This window comes from Leptidea sinapis, chromosome 1 (assembly GCF_905404315.1).
Source record: "Leptidea sinapis chromosome 1, ilLepSina1.1, whole genome shotgun sequence".
NCBI classification, from domain to species: Eukaryota; Metazoa; Arthropoda; class Insecta; order Lepidoptera; family Pieridae; genus Leptidea; species Leptidea sinapis.
In genome coordinates, this window is record NC_066265.1 from 31,824,685 (window position 1) to 31,847,088 (window position 22,404).

Below are 22,404 nucleotides of genomic sequence, written 5' to 3' on the forward strand. Positions count from 1 at the left end.
CAAGCGTTGAATCACCCAAGACTACGATTTCAGCGGAGGGGATCTGTGGAATCAAAAAGGCATAAAAGGCATTTATTTGCTCAAAATTGATTCCTTTAGAATACTTTTTGAGGTAATTTCTAATATACTAGATACTACTACCGCTTCGGAAACAAATGTCGCTCTGAGAGAGAAGAAGCGAAGATCGTCGAAGAATCACGTCATCAATTGCCGTTTGAACTCAGCCCATGAGATGATCCATTTGTGCGTTACCACTATGGGACCTGTAGACCTGCAGACACACATAAATGCGGACGCGGTCCTCAAAATCTACACGGAGCCAGAGAGTAGACAGGTTCCTTAAAATTGCCGAGCGACAGCAGATATCCCCTCTAACGTACACACATACCCTGGCATGAGGCAAAAAATTATGCTCAATTTTGTACCCGGGGTAGGTTAATTATTATGTATCGCTAGGTCGAGATTTCTGCGTCTCCGTAAAGAAACAGGCCGGCTGCGCCGTTTCAAGGTGGTGGTGGATGGTGTTTAAATTGCAGTGGATTCCCCTAATGTTGCAAATGCCCACATTAAGCGTAGATCGGGTAGCCGTGGTGTTACTGCCTCGTTTGTCCTCGGACATGCGCGGTACTGTGCCCTCCCCAGAATATAACGAGGAGCCCGAGCGAGAATGCTCAGAGTAGGATTCTCCGACTCTGGTAGAGCCGGTAACCTCCTGGGGTAAAATCTCTGTAAGGACCGCTGTCATATTTTGGGGAGTGGGGGTGGGGGGCTCCGGTCCTCGATACTAACATAACCGCTATTTCATACTTTTAGGAGTGGTAGTGCGATGCTGGGTCCTCACGGACACAACCGAATTGGGCCGGCACGCCCGGAGAAATACCACTCCCCCACTCGAAACCGGCGTGAAATAGCGGCTATGCCGCTATGTTTCGTCCGGTGGGTGGGGTATCCGGAGGCCTATACCCCCCCTTCCAAATATAAATGGCTGCTCTATAAACGCTAAAAAATAGACTACTCCAGGACGGTACCAGGCTATGCAGTCCTGGAGAATCTGTCCCCGGGTGTCCACAATTAGGGCCTGTACCTAAAAATGGTTGTCCAGGCTGCCCCGCGTATTCTGGAGGGGGCAAATCTGCGCTGACTCGGGGCAAACAGAGCAGGAGGCTCAAACCACCCTCCTCAACACGAGCTGTGGACTTTTGCAACATCAAGGGGCTTCACTCAAATTTAAATGCCGTCCACTTTCACCTGGAGATGGTGAAGCCGGCCCTGCTCTTTTTAACCGAGACACAGACTGATATCCTCCGTGGCTGATTCATCTTACCTTTCATACCCGGGGTATAATTTGGAACACTCCCTTTATACCACGGGCTGGCGTGTGCGTTTACGTCAGGGAGGATGTCTGTTCTCGACGCCTGAGTTTTCTTGAAGGACAGGACCTATCCATCATCTGGCTGCGTGTAGACTGCGATGACCATCCGCGAATCTACGCATGCCTGTATAGGTCCCGGTAGGGTAACGCAGAGACTGACCGGCTCCTCGAATACATCCAAATGGCTACAGATTCCGTGTTGGAGCAGATCCCCACTGCAGAGATCGTGTTTCTTGGCGATTTTAACGCCCACCACGCCGAATGGCTAGGCTCACGAATCATGCAGGGAGATCTGTTCACGACTTCGTCTTAGCATATGGTCTGACGCAACTGGTTATTGCGTCAACGCGAATCCCAGATGTGGAAGATCATACACCTTCACTGTTGGACCTTCTGTTGACCTCACATCTGGACGGCTACCTAGTTTCTGTTGACCCTCCTCTGGGATCGTCGGACCACTTCCTGAACCGGACCACCGTACCGATCACGCGCCTAACACGGCCCCGCTTCTTAGGCTGTCGCCGCGAGTGGCACTATAGGTCAGCAGAGCGGGACGAGATGCGGTATTTTTTTGCATCCTACCCAATGGTGGCAGATCGGTTTTTCGCTGGGTGATCCAGATGCCGCTGCTGACGCTGTTGCTGATGTGGTACTGCAAGGTATTGAACTCTTTATTCCATCCTCCTCTGTGCCTATCGGTGGCAGGTCCCAACCATGGTTTGACCGCTCCTACAAAATGGCCTCTCGCCGAAAGCAGGAGTGCTATCAGGTGGTATCAATGCGGTGGTATCTAAGGATGTGAATTTCAGCGAACTTAAAAACACTTCAATCATGCCTCCAGGTCCTTCAAAAGAGTTATTGCTGACGCGAAGTCGAAGCACATTGACAGAATCGGCGAGAGACTTGCACGCCTTCCTTCGGGAACTCGTGCGTTCTGGTCGCTCGTCAAGGCTGTCCAAGGTACTTTCTGCCAGCCAGCCATTCCACCATTGCACAGGGATGATGACTCGCTGGCCCATGACGCGAAAGTGAAGCTATGTAGACGGCAGCACAGGGTATGCTTCCTTCAGCGGCCGTGCCAACATTTCTCGGGATACCGTCGACGAGAACCGGAACAAACTAGTGTCTGAAATCGAGACTATGCTTTGCAAAATCTCGGAATGGGGCCGATAAAATTTAGTTCAATTCAACCGCAAGAAGACACAAGTTTGAGCGTCAACCACTAAAAAGTCTCTCTTTGTCGTATCCCTTCGATTAGAGATCACTCCTCTAACTGCCACAGCCTGTATTGGTATACTTGGCGTCGATATATCCAGCGACATTCAGTTCCGTGGGCACTTGGAAGAGAAGGCCAAACTGGCCTCTAAAAAGCTTGGTGTACTCAGTAAGGCGAGACAGTGCTTCACTAAAAGCCACCGCCTGCAACTTTATAAGGCTTAAATTCGACCTCACATGGAGTACTGTTCTCAATTCGGGCGGGAGCTCCCCAGTACCAGCTTCTTCCATTTGACCGCATACAACGAAGAGCGGCTCGAATCATCGACGGTCAATTCATCTCCGATCGGCTTAATTCTTTAGCATTGCGTAGAGATGTGGGTGCTCTCTGCATCTTCTACCGCATTTATCACAGGGAGTGGTCAGAGGAGCTGTTCGGGTTGATTCCAGCGGCCGAATTCCACCACCGGACATTACGTGCAAAGTACCATCCGTATCACGTAGACGTCTGGCATTCCACAACCGCGCGTTTTGATCGAAATTTCTTGCCTCGCACAGCCATTTTGTGGAATCAACTACCGGCGGCGGTCTTCCCGAACAGACACGACTTAGGGACCTTCAAGAAAAAAGCATACTCCCACCTTAAAGGCAGGCAACGCATTTCTTGACACACCTGTTGTTGCGGATGTCCATGCTGACGTCATAAGACCTTATGGTGACTTTAACACTTTTAAGAAGTCTTTAGTCGCCTCTTACGACAACCTTGGGCCTGGGACTCCCCTATTCTGTTTACGCCCAATTCCTTTCTCTACAATTTAGTTAATACCTAGGTATCTACTATCTTTACATAATATAATAAAAATTGCAACAAATAAAAGCTTTGCCTTTAGTATCTTTCTAAAATAATACTTGCTGTGCATACTACAAATAATATGGATTCCAAAAAAGGAGGTACTCTATATAATTTTTGCCTGTTATGAAAACACAAAATGTGCGTTAAAGATTAAATTATGCATGAATCGGAGACGACAAGAGATCGGGACACAGGTAGACAAATAGTTAGATGGAGGCATAGTATTTGCTATCGTCCACACGGAAGACGTCGCGGGCAGCAGCTAGTTATAACAATAAAATGAAAATATTTAGTAATATACGAACATGAGAGTAGGGATAGATACTAAAGTATAAAGTAGGTACAAGTCTGCCAAAAGTACGAGAAAAGAACTCTGGGGTCCTTTTCTTGGGCCACCTACCGCCATAACTACAAACGTGTTGTGCCTTACATAACACGTAGGTATGTAGGTATGCCTTTTCAATATATTTAAACTTCATAATATTATATAGTGTTGCTTATCAGTAAAATGGTGAAAACGTCGCGTAAAGGTTGCTTGATGTTTTAACAATGGATTAGGTACATTAATATAAACCGGGCTTCTGCTTTAACATTCAGCATTCTTTCTTATCATTATTCATTTTAAATATTATAGTGAATTTACGGGCGACTTTTTTGTCAAGCAGTAGTGCACAATCAATCAATCACTACCAATTTGTTTTCAGGGCGCCGTTGCTAGTGACATTACTGAGCTAGTGCGACCTAATAACCTAATTATGTCTTATTGTTACGAGCTCAATCAACAGGTTATTAAAGATAGTCCCTTAACTTCAGATTGATACATCTGCTTTGTTGATACATTTACTGTCATTCGATATCATTATCGATTTATCAGTGGGAGGCTCCTTTGCACAGGAAGCCGGCTTGATTATGGGTACCACAACGGCGCCTATTTCTGCCGTGAAGGAGAAATGTGTAAGCATTACTCCTTCGGTCTGAAGGGCGCCGTAGCTAGTGAAATTACTGGGCAAATCAGACTTAACATCTTATGTCTCAAGGTGACGAGCGCAATTGTAGTGCCGCTCAGAATTTTTGGGTTCTTCAAGAATCCTGAGCGACACTGCATTTTAATGGGCGGGGCGTATCAAATACCATGAGCTGATCATCCTGCTCGTCTCGTCCCTTATTTTTATAAAAAAAATCAATATTAAGTTATGGGGTTAATCTAATAACTGACTCAAATTATAAGATGTTTCTGAAAATAAGCTCCATGCATTGCGGAAGATGTCCGTACTAACCTGCAGCACAGACGCTACCAGAGCCGTCATAGCAACAAACAGCAGTTGCTGCTTAGCGTACTCGTGGATCTGGTTTCCGCAGCCCCGCTTGTAGAAGGCACTGCAGTCCGAGGTGTATGGCTGTTGCTGTATGGAGTCGAGGGGACCCTGACCACAGCATGAATACGGCAGGTGTCCTGTCGAGCTGTAGTCTGTAGGACCGCTTACACCACAGCATTGAAACTGGAAGGTTATATTTTTGGGTCATACATCAATGCACGAACGTGGGGCTTACTTGATAAACCACATAAAACACAATAAAACACCTGGCAATATCCATTATCCACGTACTTTATCGTAAGTGTGTATTACCACCAAGTGATTACCACCCGGACTTCTTTGACAGAATGATTAATACAAGAGATACATATGTCTTATTTAGCAGAATGACCAAAAGCTAATCCTTAGAAGTTCGAACGGTATTTCCTGAAAATCATATGAGCATCTTCAAAACAAACTGCCCATTTAAAGTTTCACCCACTTATTCACCTCTTAAAAATTGATTTATTACAAACGTCGATATCCGCCTATATAAAGTTCTACCCAGATGTTGGAACTTGTTTTATCCCCTTAAAATATCGCTTCGTAATGCTTACTAAAGTCATATATGGAACCTTTGTATAAATTTCAAGTTTTTGGCCCCAGTTATAAGATCCTCGTTGACGAGCAGTCAGTCAGGACAATGATTAGAAATTACATGTTGTTATGTTATATGTATACGACGGGCGTTCAATAAATACAGAATAAGATGCATGCTCTTCGGAAACAAAAACAGTACTGATTGGTAAAGTTGAAATATTCATGAGATAAAAAATAAAAGAATATCTTTTCTTTTTCATAAATAGAAGTCTATTGTGTTCAATTTGTCCAAAATTGACGAAAATTGACGAAACTGAATTGCGTGCGGTTATTAGAAAAGGATAGAAAACTCTTTATAAGCAAAGAAAAACCCATAACACCTTCTATTTAGAATTTTAATTATTATTTTAAAATACTAAAAATAATAAGATAACAAAAATTATTAAAAAATAAAAAAAGTATTAATAAAAACTATGCGGCGCGTGATTTTCTACTAAATGTTATTAAGTGTATTGTGTGCTTGAAAAAATTCAGTACGGAACAAGTTAATCAAGATTTTCATTTACATTATATATATATTTCATTTTGCAGTTGCACGTTGGTCCCTCGAATTCAAACGAGAAAGATCATCCACCAAATAATCAAAGATGACTGGATTGGGTCATCAACAATGATAAGGACCGGACAAATGGTTAAAACGTTGAAAATGTGTAGCAGATCGTCGTGTCACAATACAACCGAAAATTTTATAGCCGAAGAAACAAAGATTTTGACTAGAACTGTGTATGTTAAACGAATGGATGAAAGAGGTAACCTTGGTGGCGCGCTTGGTTCTCAGAATGTTTACCGATGCTCAAAAACAAGTCAGACTGAAGATTTCGGGAGTATCACTTTGCAACTGTTAGGACAAGAACCTGAACATTTCTAGGTCGATTTATTACCCTGGAATAACGGAGTGGCTTCACGATTATGTCCAGAAACAAATGACCTGGAAGAGACCATCACCACCAACCCCAAAGAAATTTAAGGCGAGTGGTTCAACTTGAAAGATCTAGATCTCAAGATGGGCTTTCTTTTCTTGTGTAGTAAAAGGGGGATCATTTTCTGGGGGAGATTCTATTACCGGCTCTTAATATGAAGAAAATGTGCAGTATCAAATTTGTAGGTAACGGCGAGACATACGAGCAAAAATTATTTTGAACCATCAAGAAAATGCTCCGGCTCGCAGGTTCGCTGTTGCTAGGCTGCAATTTGAGATCCGGGATAAGAGTACTTGGGCATCTTTCACATTCAGTCGAACTAGCCACCAGTGAGTTCTTATATTTCCAATGTTGAGAGATTATTTGAAGGGACAGAGATTATAAGCTGAAGCCGTTGTCGCTGCAGTATACGAATTTAGGTGTGCAGGATGAAGACTTTTTTAATTAAAGATATTTCAAGTATATTAGGTATACTAAAAGGCAACTATATTGAAAAATAAAATACGATTTAATAAAAGTTACCGGCAACATAAGCATTTTTAGTTTTCATGGAACACCCAATGTACAGATTATTATGAACCAAAATTAAATCCAACGTACCTTGACATGAAGTCTGTCCCATCGTATTGTGTCTGAGTTGGTTTCCTTATTATAATTAGTCTCCACAAAATAGGAGGTCATAGCGGTCTTGATGTCAATCTCAATGTTGTCCCACACTACCATTGCCCATACAAAGCACGCAAACTCGATCACAACAACTAGCACTATTAAAACTCCCGCCTGAAATTTAACATTGTTATTGATTACGATATTTATTTATTTGTACTGAGTAGGCGGGTACCCCTATTCATCTCATAAATTGATTGAGTTTTTACCAGTTGGAGGCTCCTTTGCACAGGATGCCGGCTAGATTATGGGTACCGCAACGGCGCCTATTTCTGCCGTGAAGCAGCAATGTGTAGCATTACTCTGTTTTGGTCTGAAGGGCGCCGTAGCTAGTGAAATTACTGGGCAAATGAGACTTGACATCATGTCTCAAGGTGACGAACGAACGCAATTGTAGTGCCGCTCAGAATTTTTGGGGTTTTTCAATAATCTTGAGCGGCACTGCATTGTAATGAACGTCCTGCTCGTCTCATTACTTATTTTCATTAAAAACTATATAATATATAACGGCATGTATTAAAATTCAGTCATATTTACGGTCAAAGTTATTTTTAACCGATTGATTGCTCTATATATATTTTCATATTAACATCCTATACAGTAGTGTTATGCAGTAGCGTTATGAAAAATAACACTAGATGGCGCTTTATAAAAATACATCAAAGTTTATTAGACCAAACCTAAAGAGTATTTAGGTACGTAGAAACGCTTTAACTGATGATGGTTAAGCACAAAAAATATAAATAGATTAAAATATAGTTGTCATGAAATAAATAATAACATACCATAATTATATGAATCTGATGCATGGACTTCGTCGTCCGCCATCCAATCCAAGCAATTGAGCATGATATAATTGCCATCATGAGAAGCAGAATAGCTGGATATTCTACATTTATTCCAATAAAGTGGCGATAGATAAACAAACGATATAAAAGAAACCCACTGGCACCAAATAGGACAACTGCTGACACCTGTGGATGAAGAGACAAACTAATGAACAATAACGCGTATAAATTAAAATGATGTTGCATTTATATAAAAGTGACAAAATAAACTCAATGCTTTATACTGCAACTAGCGCCACTTGACAGGAAAATCTGTGAAAAACTGTCCACCTCAATTCAGTCGGATTACATAAACAAAAAGTTTTTCTTCGTTTATCAGAAGTAGTTAAGAAAAAAGTAAGCTTGAAACATAGCCATGAAAGTATAAATTTATGTATTAAAATATACATATTTAAATAATAATGTTGTTTGTTATAAACTCTTGGATTACGGTACATGTTGTTATGACAACAGAACAACGCTGATTCAGCGTAACGGGAAAACAAATGTGCCGCCGTAAAAAATAATATAACTTACCGCAAATAAAACATTGAATGTGAGCACAAGATATTTCCAACAATTCGATGATAGAGCCATTGTTTCCTATTCACATAGTAGAGATATGTGACTTGTTTATATCTCGTGAACAAAAGCACGCTCGTTCCACCTCAGGGATTGTTTGTGTCAGGCAACTCAACTCTCAAGCGCAACTGAGTTACTGACGCTGCAACCAAACTGAGCGCACAAAATTAACTACATTCGTGCATTCCCGTATTATTTATCAGTTAAAATCAATATTATTTGCATTAAAAATGTTCGTTTAGTACTTAATACGTTTTGTTGCTCTATTGTTATCAGCTTATCGCTTTGATAAACAGTTCGTAAAACTGTACCTTTCGTAATCTAACCTAGTTTTGGAATGACTGCTTACGATTTAGTTTTCATCTTGAGTTCGCTAGTTGAAGTATTAATAGCGAGAGACACTTTCTATTTTTACTCACACGGTTTTGTTATAATTGCAACAAAGCGAATTAGCTGAATGGAAGCCGATTTGATATTCCGAAAGGGCTCTCGGTGAACGTGATTATAAAATGATTATAAATTATAATTATATCCTTGCATGAATATTGATGTAATTGATAGTTAGAAGACCAGCACTATTTTCTGTTATTAAATCATTTAGGCCCGGTCAGTAATGTGCATTCGTAACTTGATGTTTTTGTAAAGGTATCAAACAATATTTTGTTACTTTTGCATTTGTGCAGTAGGTATTATATCTTACCCATGTTATAGAATATGTAATATAATGGAAGAGGAGGTCTGGTTTTAAGTGATTACTGCCGCCAATACTCCCTCGCAATGATTACCAGAGGAAGTACAGGAGTATTGCTGGACATTATTAAGGGTTAACACGCTTCTTTTGAAGTTAGAGGAATGTCACACGTCCAGATTGTGAGAATGATACCCTTGATCGTGAAGGTGGAATTTGGCGGCAAGAATCAGGTTAATCAGCTTTTCGAAATATACTTGACGTGATAAATATGGTAGAAGCCATACGTCCAACCGACGTCTTTACGCAACGCCAAGTGATCAAGCCTTTCAGCCTCTCACACAATAATTGATCCTGGCAATATCTACTATAATTCCAGCAGCATTACGTTGCACGCCGATAGTTTCGAACGGATATTCGATATATTACTATTGTTCTATGTATATCAGCTTTGTAAGTACCCCTACGGCCTACGTCCACAGGAATCCCTACTGTTGCAACTACAACGTTGGTATTGATAAAAAAAGTGTGTGTGCGATTTATAAATATTATTGTGAAAAATGACACAATAAAAGTCATTGAAACCTGTCTCTTATTTAAATATATACTTCCTACCTCTAATGCTATTTTCGTGGATCAATTTTTTTTTAATTGCTTTTTGTTCAAAAATGTGTTCAGTAGTTTTTTTTTTTTTTTTTATGGAATAGGAGGACAAACGAGCGTACGGGTCACCTGGTGTTAAGTGATCACCGCCGCCCACACTCTCCTGCAACACCAGAGGAATCACAAGAGCGTTGCCGGCCTTTAAGGAAGGTGTACGCGCTTTTCTTGAAGGTACCCATGTCGTATCGTCCCGGAAACACCGCACAAGGAAGCTCATTCCACAGCTTCGTGGTTCAGTAGTTTAATGATAATTACTGTTATTTTTAAATTACGGTGTATATCATCGTACAGGTATATGCGTAGGAGTTAGAATTAAACCTCAATTTGCTATTTAACAGGAGCTGAATCTTGCATGAATTAAAAAGTTTGTCCCAATCAATGCTGGGGCAAAGAGCGATGAAATTAATCACACAATGATATTATATTTATGACAAGAATTTAATTAAAAGTGTTTATATTTTCTTATTATTATTCAAAAAATGTTCTTGTTTGTAATATAACTCACCATTAATAAGATCTATTTATAAAAAAGGTCCAACTAATAAAACCTAGGTACCGTAAAACAGTATACAGATCTACCAGTGGCAGGCTCCTTTGCAAAGTAGTCGTGAAGCAGTAATGTGTAAGCATAATTGTTTCGGTCTGAAGGGCGCCGTAGATAGTGATAATAAGAGGCATTTCTCTTCCGAATGACTTTTATAATAATGTAAATTTTAAAAGGCGACTGAAAACCACAGCTCTTGTTATTCGGCTCGGTTGTTGTTGTGTTTCTCGCTTTCTAAGGTCAGGTGTCCTAGGCCGACTCCTCCTTCCTCTCCCTATTCTTTAATAAAAATTACGAAATGATCATAATATTATTTATTGATAAAATGGAATCTGCGACATTTTTTGTCTTGTGCTCAATAATCACATGATAATAATACTGATACATAGTTAGACCAATTTGTGTTTAGAATCCCTTATACTTAAAATAATAAAAATAAGAAGAATCAACTGTCTTATAAATATAATATAATTTCAAGCCATTAATAAAAAAATATTGAAACAGAGCTGCCTAAAAATAACGGCTTAATCATATTTAGAGGAACCTTTATATTAATAGTACTTGCATAGACACAAATCTTTAACAAGAAGTTCAGGTAACCCTTCCAAATGTTGAACTTTCATAGCTTTTTTTAGGTCTTCTTTAATGTCCGAACTGATTAAGCCAACTTGCCTAGCAGTCCGCATCATCGTACGAGCCTTGTCTGAGTTTCTTTCCCTCATTGCGATCAGAGCCAACACCGCCCAACCATCAGCTAAAAGTGGTTCAGTTTTAACAGCAACTGACACCCAACGCTCAGCCTGTCTCAGTTCTTCTAACTTTAAATACACACGGCCAATAATTAAAGCAGAATATGCGGATGGAGCTAGTTTGTGAGCTCGTGCTGCACGCTGCAAAGATCCCTCTGGATTTGTCTTAATTCCTCCTAAGGCTGCCCTCAGTAAGAGAGCTGCTGGAATTTCAGAACCAGCACGATCAGCTTCCAATAGGCTCTCTTCACATTCACCATCCCATCCACGAGCAACAGTTAAGCACGTTGCTTTCATTTCAGACATAATTGCCGATGGACCAAACGTTTTTATGCCTACTTTAGTAATTTCTAGAGCTTCATCAATTTCTCGTGTTAATAGAAATGACGCAGCTTTTATATACATAATATCTACTAGATTTTTATGTTTCAAGGGTAAACGTGATCCTCGAATAGCGCAGCCCCCCTCGGCGCATTTCAAAAGTCTTTTGACAAAGCTAAAACAACGCAAACAAAGAAAAAAAGCTGAAGCTACAATAAACGGGTTACTTATATTTATAACACTGGGTATCCAATATGTTTCTTCTTCACCGCTAGTTTCAACCCATCTTTCAATAAGTTTCTTCCAATCTAGGGGTAATTCGTATGCCTCTCTCATTTTTTTGCTAGAAACAAATGCTGCGTAAAAGTTTTTATTATGATGATGAAAAGCGTGTAACGCTGCCCATCCAATCGCATTCGTTAAACCATCAGTTATATCTCCTTTCACTGCTACTCGAAATGCCGCAGCTGCCTTTTGTGTATTTTTTGTATCCTTGTCAAATAGAAGACCACCGAGTGTCCAAAGCAAATATCTATTCCGTCTTTGATAACTTAAGGCTTCAAGTAAATGATTACAAGCTTCTATTTCATTATTTTCCTCTAGATCGCGTAACGCTTTGGATAGTAACGGTCGTGGATGTCTTTTCAAGGCTATTAGATTTTTCTTTATGTGTTCATTGGCCACTTCCTTGTCGCCTGCACCTCTACATCGGGCAGCTGCCACTCGTGATGTGGGTCTAGGTGTTGGTGGATGCGGAGCGAACGATGCGGTTACTGCTCGCCTACAAGCCAAGTGTTGAGATGTTACTATATCTTGCCAAGTTAATTCGGAACAATTTTGAGGTGGAAATTGCTTTAGCATTGATCGAACACGATATAGTAAACGATTGGCAGCTGTACGCTTTATGCTTTGGTTCATTTGAAGTGTTCCTTTACAAGATAGACCACTTAATTCTTTATGTACTGCAAGTGCTCCTCCTTCTTTTCTTATTTTCCTAACATCTATTGTAGAGTCCTCAGGAGGAGGATCAACGCGCAAGTCGTCAATAGGACATGAAGGACCATCAGGCGTCGAAAACCCAATTGTATCATAAAGTTGAGCAATTTTCACTTGTGGTACTAAAGGTTCAAATAAATCAAATCTAATTACAATGTAGGCATTATGACCGTTCTCATCTTGAACTAAATCTGTCTCTCTAGCGCTCAACTTTGCACTCATAGGTGGTAGGTCCAATAAAGGACTCATGTGTTCCGGTAAATCACCTTCACTGTAGAAAAATAATTTTGCAGTGGTAGTAATGCTTAATTGACCAGGCTCTAACATTACACCAGCATCAACAAACGCCATATAACGTCCTCTTACATCAATTTTGCCAGTTCTTGGTACGCCGGCAACTTCAACCATAAGTGGTTTTCGAAAACAATCCTTAAGTAAAGGTAAATCAACAAGTACTCTTTTCATTGCATTCCAATAGACAGAATTGCAAGAACTATAATTTTTGGGTTCGAAATCATAGGGTATATATTTATCTTCATCAGGAATACTGACTGTGGTTCTAGCAGCGTTACCAGCATTACTAATAGACGCCCACACAACTTTACTAGCAGAAGAAGAACTTAGGGACATTCCAAAATTTATTGGTTTAGGCATATGAATGTCATTTAAGCCTATTGCACTGATATAAACTGTCCCTTCTTTGGCTATAGGTAGACAATGTGCTGATATCATAGTCATAATTAAAGGACTTCGTGCATTTTCAATAATTCCGTTAGATCGAGCATGTACAATTACAAAGCAGTTGGTTGGTTCACCATTTGCAATAAAAACTAAAGGAACTTTTACCGCTACTTTTTCTTCACCCAAAATGAGTGGAAGTAGATCAACGTTTCCACCAGCCCGATTATCACTATGCAGTAATGGATCGTGATCCTTTGATACTTTACCTCCAGCTAGGCGCATTACGAAAGTAACAGGGTGATCAGTCAAAATATTTTGGTCAAACAAATCTTTTAAATCTATTTGTAAATAATCCACGTGTAAGAATTTCTTGTCTGACCATTTTGTGTCCAATACAATTTGCTCATGAAAAATGACTATTAACCACCAATCGCCAGGTCCAGGAGGTTCGCCAATGAGTTCTATTGAAAAGGTTATTACTCTGGGTGATACTACCTCTTCACCGAATTCACCAGCAAAACTGGATTTAGTATTTATAGATTTCGGTCCTTTTTTTGCCGGCATTTTTAAGTCTATATATTATTGTTTTGAATTGAAATATCAATGTTTAATCCCATATATATAACCCAAAAATGAACAGGGAAATTCCTGGGTAATTCAAATCCTTGACAAACCATTATTTGGCATGACAGCACCATAGAGTATATTAAATCAAGTACAAATAAATATAAAAATATCGGCATGAAGCTTTCATACGGCCGTGAAACATACATGAAACACATGTACCATCGACAAAATTGATTCATGACCCACTTTGCTGATAATTTCTTATGATCTGATTCTTTTTAAATCATAAAAACTGAGATTAACAAAATATATTTGATTAATCTTAGCATAGAAAAAGTTTATATTTTATATTAATAAAATGATAACAGTTACTTAGGAAATGTATGTTCAAGTGTATTTCGATCTTCCTGTTTATTATGATTGTAGAAAAGATTGATTGTAGGCTTTGTTGTTGTATGTCTCATCATGAAAATGTTCCCGAAGCAGATCGATTTTTCAATAATATCCGATAATTCAATTTAGCTCTCAAAAATATAAAGGGATACTTGTAATTCGAAGGATGGTTTTTTATAAATAATTACAATTAGCCAGGGCTTCATACATAAAAAAACAATCTGATTGGCCTAGTGCTACGTACTAAAACCTCGAAACCAAAACCTAAAAGCTTGTAATACGAGGCTTGACCCTGTTGTCACTTCAACTTGTTGGCCGTTAGTCTTTGACAATTTTAAGAGTACGTCACGAATAAATAAATTGTTAATTTCCTAAGCGTTTGTAACAATACAGCTTATTCGAGTGCTCGGTTTTGTTGAAGATGTGTCAAAATAGGTACCTACATGATATGTTACATATGGCTGGTCGATTCTTGTGGTGGATGACCCTGTTATCAGAAACTCTACTTCATGTTTATAAAATTGAAGTAATTTAAAAATTTTAATTTTTCGTTAACGATTTTAAATTACTTTAATTTCTCGCATGATACTTTTATTTATTTGTGTGTGTGGATTTAGCTAGGCATTGAGTTTGAATATTTTTGTTGCGTCATTTTATATATATTTTAATTACAATAATTTTGTAAAACGATAATACTTTAAAAGTTGTTTTAAAAGAGTGGTTATGAGTTTCTTGCCACATCTTCTAATTAAATTTCAACCTTTTCTGAAGTGTGAAGTAAGTAGTAACTAAATGCACGTAAGCGCCAGAAATTTCATAGTGCTTACTACGTTTTGGTCAAGAGAAAATACATAAGTGCTTTTGAGCTTGATGTAAGTATAATGTGTTTAACTCTGCAGCACACTAATTCTTATTCTTACAAAAATGGACATGGAAAACAGCTTCTCTAGTAGGTATGTTCTCATGTTGAACGTGAGATAGCTAGAATTTTATTGATTTTTAATATCAACTGCCCTCGACACTGCAATGTCAATTCAACACAGTATTAATTATTGATGTTGATCTCAGACACAATACAACAATACTCTTGCAACCTTTTTCTGCCGTGAAGCAGTAATGTGCAAGTATTCTTAAATTTCAGTTTGTAGGGTACCATACCTACTGAATTAATTAATTACCCACTGATGTACGGAATTGTATAAATCCTCGTAATATTAAGAAAAAACTGGAATCATACTTTTTAAGTCACTTAAAATAAAATATATTTTTACACAATTTATCTAACTGGCACTAATGTTCTGTAGTTAATGTACCTAGATTTAACTCTTTGATAGCATATATTACAAACCCACGTGGTTTTCTGAGCTTAGCTTTAAGTATTTTCTTTTGTAAACTTTAATGTAAATAAATAAATAAATCAATCAATAAAAAATGACTGGGCTAGTGAGACTCAACATCTTATGTCTTGAAGTTAAGGCGTTCAATTGCGATGCTGCTAAAAATATTTCGTTGAATCAAGAATCCTGAGCTGCATCATGTGAACATCTTCCTCGTCTCGTCTCTTTTCAACATAACAAAACCTCGTGAGAAGATCGGTCAACACTTAACGTAAATCACAGACACGTTCAATACCTATTAAGTTAATTGACCTCATTTCTAAGGTAGTCACCACAGTACCCACAAGCTTTGCAGATAGATAATTTGTTAATAAAACTGTTCGCCTATTTTGCATGGTAGGCTAATCTTGCCATCTCAAATTCTCGAGATAGTTAACTTTTTTCAATAGTTTTTGTTTTAAGGTGTACATGTTTTATATATTGCTAAAAAGGTCATTTCATTGCTATTTTGATAGATATAGTGTATGAACAGAAAACATAGATTATCATGACAAAATGTACAGGATAAAAATCTTTGGATTTTATAATGAATTTTCTACCCCAGTCTACTTTTTGCTTCAAATAGTATAGGATTTTATAAATAATCTGATCTACTATTATTAAAATAAATCTATATTAAATTTCTTACCGAATGGTATATAAATAAAAGCCTAGAAGCTAAATATCTGTTCATAAAATCGTTATGGAAGAACGGCTCCTAACGCGAGCAACTTCTGTTGATTATCATTTTCGTGGATATGTTTCTGCATGAATATATCAAAATATTACTATGAAGGCATGTATATTTTGGTTTTATTTTATAAAGAACATATAATGCTTATTACAAAAACATAAAAGTTGGTAAATAAAATAAGTAATTATCATTGAAAATCATTATTTATTCTAAATATACATATTTTTACACTTATTGTCGAATGAAAAGTCTGTGTGAAATAAAATAAAAACATAATATGAATAATTTATACATGGTCTTATAGCTTGTTTCAATAGCTTTCAGTGACAGTCACCAACCATCTCAAATCACCCTAGTTATAAGCATTTTATTACTACACGTAAAATAATACGCACGGGGAGAACACTGCGCGAGCGCGGAACGCATGCAGAACTTAGGCGAACATTTTGAGGCGGAGAGCGCCGATGGGGGAAGGCTAAGCACTTTTTATAGCACACTTAGGCTTGTTGATTGACACACGACTAAGGAGAAAAGTGTGCTTAGATTGTCTTTAAGCACACTTTTGCCGTTCTGTACTTAGACTGCGAATGATATGTCCATATGTATAGAACGTCATTGCCTTATTTGAATAAAAATATTTGAATCTGACTTTTCTCAACTTCGGTCCACTTCCCTAGCAGTGTAGAGGCCCGGTAGAAAAACCACTACGAAACTCCTAATTCTTTGACTACTTGACATTGACATAAAAGGCAAGTCTCATGATGACGTTGAGACTTGAATGTTTTAAGCATTTCAATTTTTTCTTTATTTTAGCCATTCTTGTGTTTTTGTTATGATTTTATTTGAAAACGTTATGAAAAATGAGTCAAAATGTACTCTTTATTGCATGGTTTTTATAAATACGTTATTCAAAAGGATGAATATTGTGTATTAATATTGGGATTAGACAATGCAGGAAAAACGGTACAGAAGATAATAAATAACATCATTGTATAGTTAATGCTATTTTTACCTAATCAATTATTATTTTACAGACATATTTGGAGGCTACCAAAACAAAATATAATAAAAAGTATACAGCAATGAATCCTAGTAGAATAACTACTACTGTAGGTCTTAATATTGGGAAGATTGATGTTGATGGAGTAAGACTTAATTTTTGGGACCTGGGTGGACAACAAGAATTACAATCTCTTTGGGATAAAGTAAGTTTATGATGTTATTTGGGAGGTATTTAATTTAAAATCAATTTCGTAGTTATTCAAATCTGATAATATCAAAATTGAAGTGGGGTCCTGCCAATCGAAATTAGTTAACTTTTAGTTTCTAGAGATTTTCTTATAAGTAAAATATGGTTTCTTTGTGTCATGATGTAAATTTTTTATTTTTTTTAGTATTATGCTGAATGTCATGCAGTTATATATATAGTTGATTCATCAGACAGAGAAAGGGTTTCGGAGTCTAAAGAGACTTTTGGTGAGTTTAAATTTTCAATATTATATCTAACAATATTATAATATCTCGAAGGACATAGGGCCAGCTTACATTAAGTTGAAGAGATGTGTAATGGATGGTCACTAGTTCTCTATGAAAAATTACAACAATATTTCTTATTGTAAACATTTATTAATTGGTAACTTAAATAGTCAAGCAGAGATTGCTATTATGTCTTAGCCCAACTTTAGAATGTCTTACTATTCTGATGCAAGCTCAAATAGAAGAAGAGACTTCACCCTAATTCTCCTGATATAATTTACCTTTATATTCAGATCAAATTCTAATCATAACTTTATTTTAGACAGAATGATTGCTTCCGAGCACTTAACTGGAGTCCCACTACTGGTGCTAGCAAACAAACAAGACATTCCAGATTGCATGGGTGTGCACACTGTAAAACCAATATTTAATCAAAATGCCCACTTAATTGGAGCCAGAGATATTATGTTAATGGCAACATCGGCACTTACTGGGTAATTTTTATATTATTTTATGAAGACCCTGTGACCTTCAGGAATATACACACCACATCCGATATGCACAGAGATTTACATTATACAGTTTATCACTGTTTACTGTGACACTAAACATCAGGTAATCTGAACACTTGCTTTGCCTTTTACTATATGAAAAACAGAATTGAACCTGTAACAAGGTCTTGACAGAATGTCTCATATAATAATACAGCACCTTCATACTGCAGAGTACAAGCGCGTCAATGTGCGTCAACGTGAATATGTGTCACATGATGTTAACTGATCATTGTCGCAACTGTCTCCTTCTTCTCTTACTTTACCGGCTACACCATAGGTGCATTGCTAGCCTTTTAGGAAGGTGTACATTCTCTTTTTACTGTGCCCATGTCAAATAGTCCTGGATACACTGCTCAAGAAAGCTCATTCCACAGTTTGGTTGTATATGAAAGAAGTTCCTTGTAACTACACTATAGAGGTACAACACACATTCAGATGTTCGCATGATATTATACAAGTTTATTGATATTATACAAGTTTTTTGATATTATACAAGTTTATTGATATTATACAAGTTTATTGATATTATACAAGTTAATTGATATTATACAAGTTTATTGATATTATCCAAGTTTATGGTGTGTCAAGCAAAGGTGGAATTCAGTGACAAGAATCAGTTCAAGCAGCTATATGGAATACTCCCAGGCTTAAATTTGGTAAAACCCACAATTTCGTGACATCTCTATGTAACTCCAAGTGATCTTGCCATATGCGGAGCCCTGCAAGTAACAAGTAGCAGAAGTAGTTTTTAGTAGTAAATTGTATCAGACTTGTTGTACTCAGTAGGGTGAGACAGTACTTCACTTGAAGGCCACCACTGGCAACTATATAAGGCGCAATTTCGGCTTCACATTGCGTACTGTTCTCACCTTCTTTCATTTGACTGCATACAACTTGCAAGTAGCTTGAATCATTGATGATCAAGTTCTTTGTGCATATGTGTATATTTAAAAAAAGCACGTACTTTTTAAAGAGCCGGCAAAGCTAAATTTTTTTTTAATGCAAATAAGGAACGAAACGTGTAGGATGTTCAGGTGATTGTAATTCATACGACCTGCCCATTACAATGCAGTGCCACTCAGGGTGCTTGAAAAACCCAAAAAATCGGCACTACAATTGCGCTCGTCGCCTTGAGACGTCAGATGCCCTACAGACCGAAACACAATACTGTTTACACATTACTGCTTCACGGCAGAAATAGGCGCCGTTGTGGTACCCATAGTCTAGCTGGCTTCCTTTGCATGCGAGCCTCCCACTGGTAAGACTCCAATGATTCCTCGGTGATCACATCAGGTAACCTGTACGCTCGTTTGTCCTCTCTAGTTTAAAAATAAGCCATCCGGATTCTTTGGCATTGCATAGAGATGAGCTGGTTCTCTCTGCATCTTGTTCTTAGAGAAGTTGTTCAGGTTGGTACCAGCAGCCGAATCCCACCACCGGATATTACGACAAATTGAGAAATTCCGCAGTGTCAGTACGAATAACACAGTGTTGGTTTAAGTGTTTTCAATCCGGAAATTTTAATGTCAAATCTGGTCGCCCTGTTGCGGATAAAATAGACGTTATTATTAAAAAGTGGAGAACGGTCGGTACATCAATAGCTAGTACATAGGTGAGAACTGAATAATGACCTCAAAACAGTGTTGCCAATTTCAAAAACGTTAGTAGTGTCCCTCACTTAATAGAAGGTCACATCCACTATTATGTTTGTACCCTTTTTATTACTGAAATATATATTTTTTTTAATTTTCAAACAACTTCGATGTTTAGATGCCACACGAGCACTCTGAATCGTGTACTCATTTGCGATTCCTTATTGAAACGTTATTAAACCAAACCATTTGTGAAGATATTTTATGTGGTAATGAGAAGTGGATCACATACGATAAGAACGTCCGCAAAAGGGTCGTGGTCAATGTCGGTCAGGTTTCGCAGAATACGGTGAATCTGGGTTAACTCGCAATAACGTGATGCTGTGTGTAACGTCAAAGTCATGTCAAAGTTCACTTATGAGTTTTTACCTCCGGGAAGACCTATTGATTTGGATCTCTATTATCAACAACTTATAGAAAGGACACTCCCTTTCATCACGCTAACGCTAAAAGCCACTTTTAGCACACAGCCTATTAGCCACTCAGCAAAAATACAATTCTTTTTTTTTTAAAGAAAATAACGGACGAGACGTTCAGCTGACTGTAACTGATACGCTCTGCGCAGTGCTGATCAGGATTCTTGAATAACCCAAAATTCTGAGCGGCACTATAATTGCGCTCGTCACCTTGATACATAAGATGTTAAGTCTCATTTGCCCAGTAAATTCACTAGCTACGGCGCCCTTCAAACCGAAACACAGTAATGTTCACACATTACTACATCACGGCAGAAATAGGCGCCGTTGTGGTAGCCATAATGTACCCGGCATCCTGTGCAAAGGAGCCTCCCACTGGTGTTTGGATAGGAGTTGTTAATGCCATCCGCCATAAAGCCCTGACCTTGCACCTTCAGATTTCCTCTGATCTGTTTCGATTCCTTCAGAATTGATAATAAGCAGTGTTATGTTAACATTACGAGAGGACTACCAAAACTACTTGTCGCGTTTTTTCTCCAACCTATTATTATTATTACATACTAACCGGTTGGCGGTTACCGGACTCTTTGTTAGAGTCAAATGTAATGAAATCCTAGTTATAAAGTATTTTTCGTGGAGAAAAATTATCTAAAACCAACACTTCTATGAGATAGAGCTATTGCAGATTAACAAACATATCCACCACAGGGTTATAAAACTATATCCAACTTAATTATCTAGTAGATACAATTTCATTTAATCCTAATCGTAAATTATCGTCATGTTAATTCAACCTCAATCCATATAATAATGCTCAGTATACTTAATGTAGAGTAGAAATGAAGTTTATATCTAAATAATGGCGAATAAGTAATTTATGTTCAATAACTAGGTAGGTAGGTACTTCTAATAACTCTCTGCAGCAATAATTATGTGAATTATTAATTCGTCTGTATTATCGTAAATTCTCTCTGGAAAGTGATAAAATCTCAGTTTAAAACCTTTAGCAGGTACTGATCTGTCATTAAAAAATATATTTTAAATTAATTAATTATTTTTTCTCTTAATCTACTTTAAATAAAATCAAATGAGAATAATGTTTAACTTTGGACGGGAAAATTTACCCATACATACCTATGGATGGTATTTTTTTCAATTGTATTTTTTTTTTGTTTTTGGTCTACGATGGGAATAGATAGGGCTATTATAACTGATGTTGTGGTGCCAACCGGCTACGCAATACCCGCCAGCTCGACCGCTACCTTAACGCATCGCCCAAAATGCACTTTTTTTTTCTAATAGCAGTCATCTGGATGTGCGGCGGTTCTGCACAGTGCGGAGGATCTTTCTTCCACGTACTACAAAGCTGTGGAATGAGCTTCCTTGTTCTAGGATAATACAACATGGTACCTTCAAAAAAGCGCGTAAACCTTCCTTAAAGGCTGACAACGCTCCTGTGATTCCTCTGGTGTTGCATGAGAATTTGGGCGGCGGTGATCACTGAACACCAGGTGACCCATACGCTCGTTTGTCCTCCTTTTCCATAAAAAAAGTTATACCTTTGTATTATGTTATTAGAAAAATAAAAATGATATGCTAATACCATACAAGGAACAAAATACCCGGTAATTTCATTTTTATCTCGTTTTTTAAATTTGTGCTAAGTTGTTTCTTCTAAGTATTTCTATGGATAATTAGTTGTTAGTTTTTACAATATTGGCACTATCTGAATTTTATAGGTGTACTTAACCTTGGCAATAATTTGCATGAAGGCTTCAACGTTCATTAGGTACATAATTACGTCTTTACATTATATATTGCTATCTAAGTGCACCTAAACATAATTAGTAACACCAAATAAGACGTTCACTTGTTCTACGTAATAATTTGGAGCACTGACTGATTGGTTAAATTTATTTTGTTTTTTTTCTTCTAGTGATGGTGTGGATGAAGGCATTCGGTGGCTTGTTGACTGTATAAAAAGGAACAGTGTCGAACGAGCGCCGCGAAATCACGAAGACAGCCTGTAGTGAATCACTTGCGAAGTTGCGACAGTAAATTTTAATATTCGTTCGCGCTTAAGATGAATAATAATTAGGTTTCCTTATAAAATATTATGTTTGGCTCCATTGTTTTGTACATACAGTATTGATATTTAAAAATAAAACAATATACAATATGTGTATCTATTGCTGTCCCTTTTTAATGATAAATGTTGCTTTTGATAAGAGATACGTAATTATT

General features: G+C 37.8%; 3 protein-coding genes across 3 annotated transcripts in view; 1 reads left to right on the plus strand and 2 right to left on the minus strand.

Moving 5' to 3' along the window:
• Positions 1–8,736, minus strand: part of LOC126965385 (23 kDa integral membrane protein-like) — a 34,415-nt gene extending 25,679 nt beyond the window's left edge. Inside the window, exons 1-4 of the mRNA XM_050809003.1 lie at positions 8,346–8,736; positions 7,767–7,955; positions 6,916–7,095; positions 4,718–4,939 (exon numbers count right to left, since the gene is read on the minus strand). Of these exons, the coding sequence (XP_050664960.1) occupies positions 4,718–4,939; positions 6,916–7,095; positions 7,767–7,955; positions 8,346–8,405 (651 nt within the window). The 5' untranslated portion in view covers positions 8,406–8,736. The remainder of the gene's footprint in view (positions 1–4,717; positions 4,940–6,915; positions 7,096–7,766; positions 7,956–8,345) is intronic.
• Positions 8,737–10,768: 2,032 nt separating this feature from the next.
• On the minus strand, positions 10,769–13,596 carry LOC126965080 (uncharacterized). The gene has a single exon (XM_050808535.1). The coding sequence runs from the start codon at positions 13,594–13,596 to the stop codon at positions 10,837–10,839; it is 2,760 nt and encodes a 919-aa protein (XP_050664492.1). The 3' UTR covers positions 10,769–10,836.
• A 3,242-nt stretch (positions 13,597–16,838) lies between these two features.
• On the plus strand, positions 16,839–22,339 carry LOC126966124 (ADP-ribosylation factor-related protein 1). Its single transcript, XM_050810072.1, has 5 exons — positions 16,839–17,025; positions 17,097–17,267; positions 17,457–17,538; positions 17,861–18,032; positions 22,097–22,339. Exons 1-5 carry the CDS (start codon positions 16,933–16,935, stop codon positions 22,188–22,190), a joined length of 612 nt encoding a protein of 203 aa, XP_050666029.1. The 5' UTR covers positions 16,839–16,932; the 3' UTR covers positions 22,191–22,339.
• Positions 22,340–22,404: the final 65 nt, after the last annotated feature.

What these genes read in the sequence shown, in the direction of transcription:
- LOC126965080 (XM_050808535.1), bottom strand. Translation starts at nt 13,596, where the DNA reads ATGCCGGCAAAAAAAGGACCGAAATCTATAAATACTAAATCCAGTTTT.
- LOC126966124 (XM_050810072.1), top strand. Translation starts at nt 16,933, where the DNA reads ATGTACTCTTTATTGCATGGTTTTTATAAATACGTTATTCAAAAGGAT. An exon ending in TAGACAATGCAGGAAAAACG is followed by an intron (nt 17,026 to 17,096) that starts GTACAGAAGATA and finishes ATTATTTTACAG; the next exon opens with ACATATTTGGAGGCTACCAA. An exon ending in GCAACATCGGCACTTACTGG is followed by an intron (nt 18,033 to 22,096) that starts GTAATTTTTATA and finishes TTTTTCTTCTAG; the next exon opens with TGATGGTGTGGATGAAGGCA.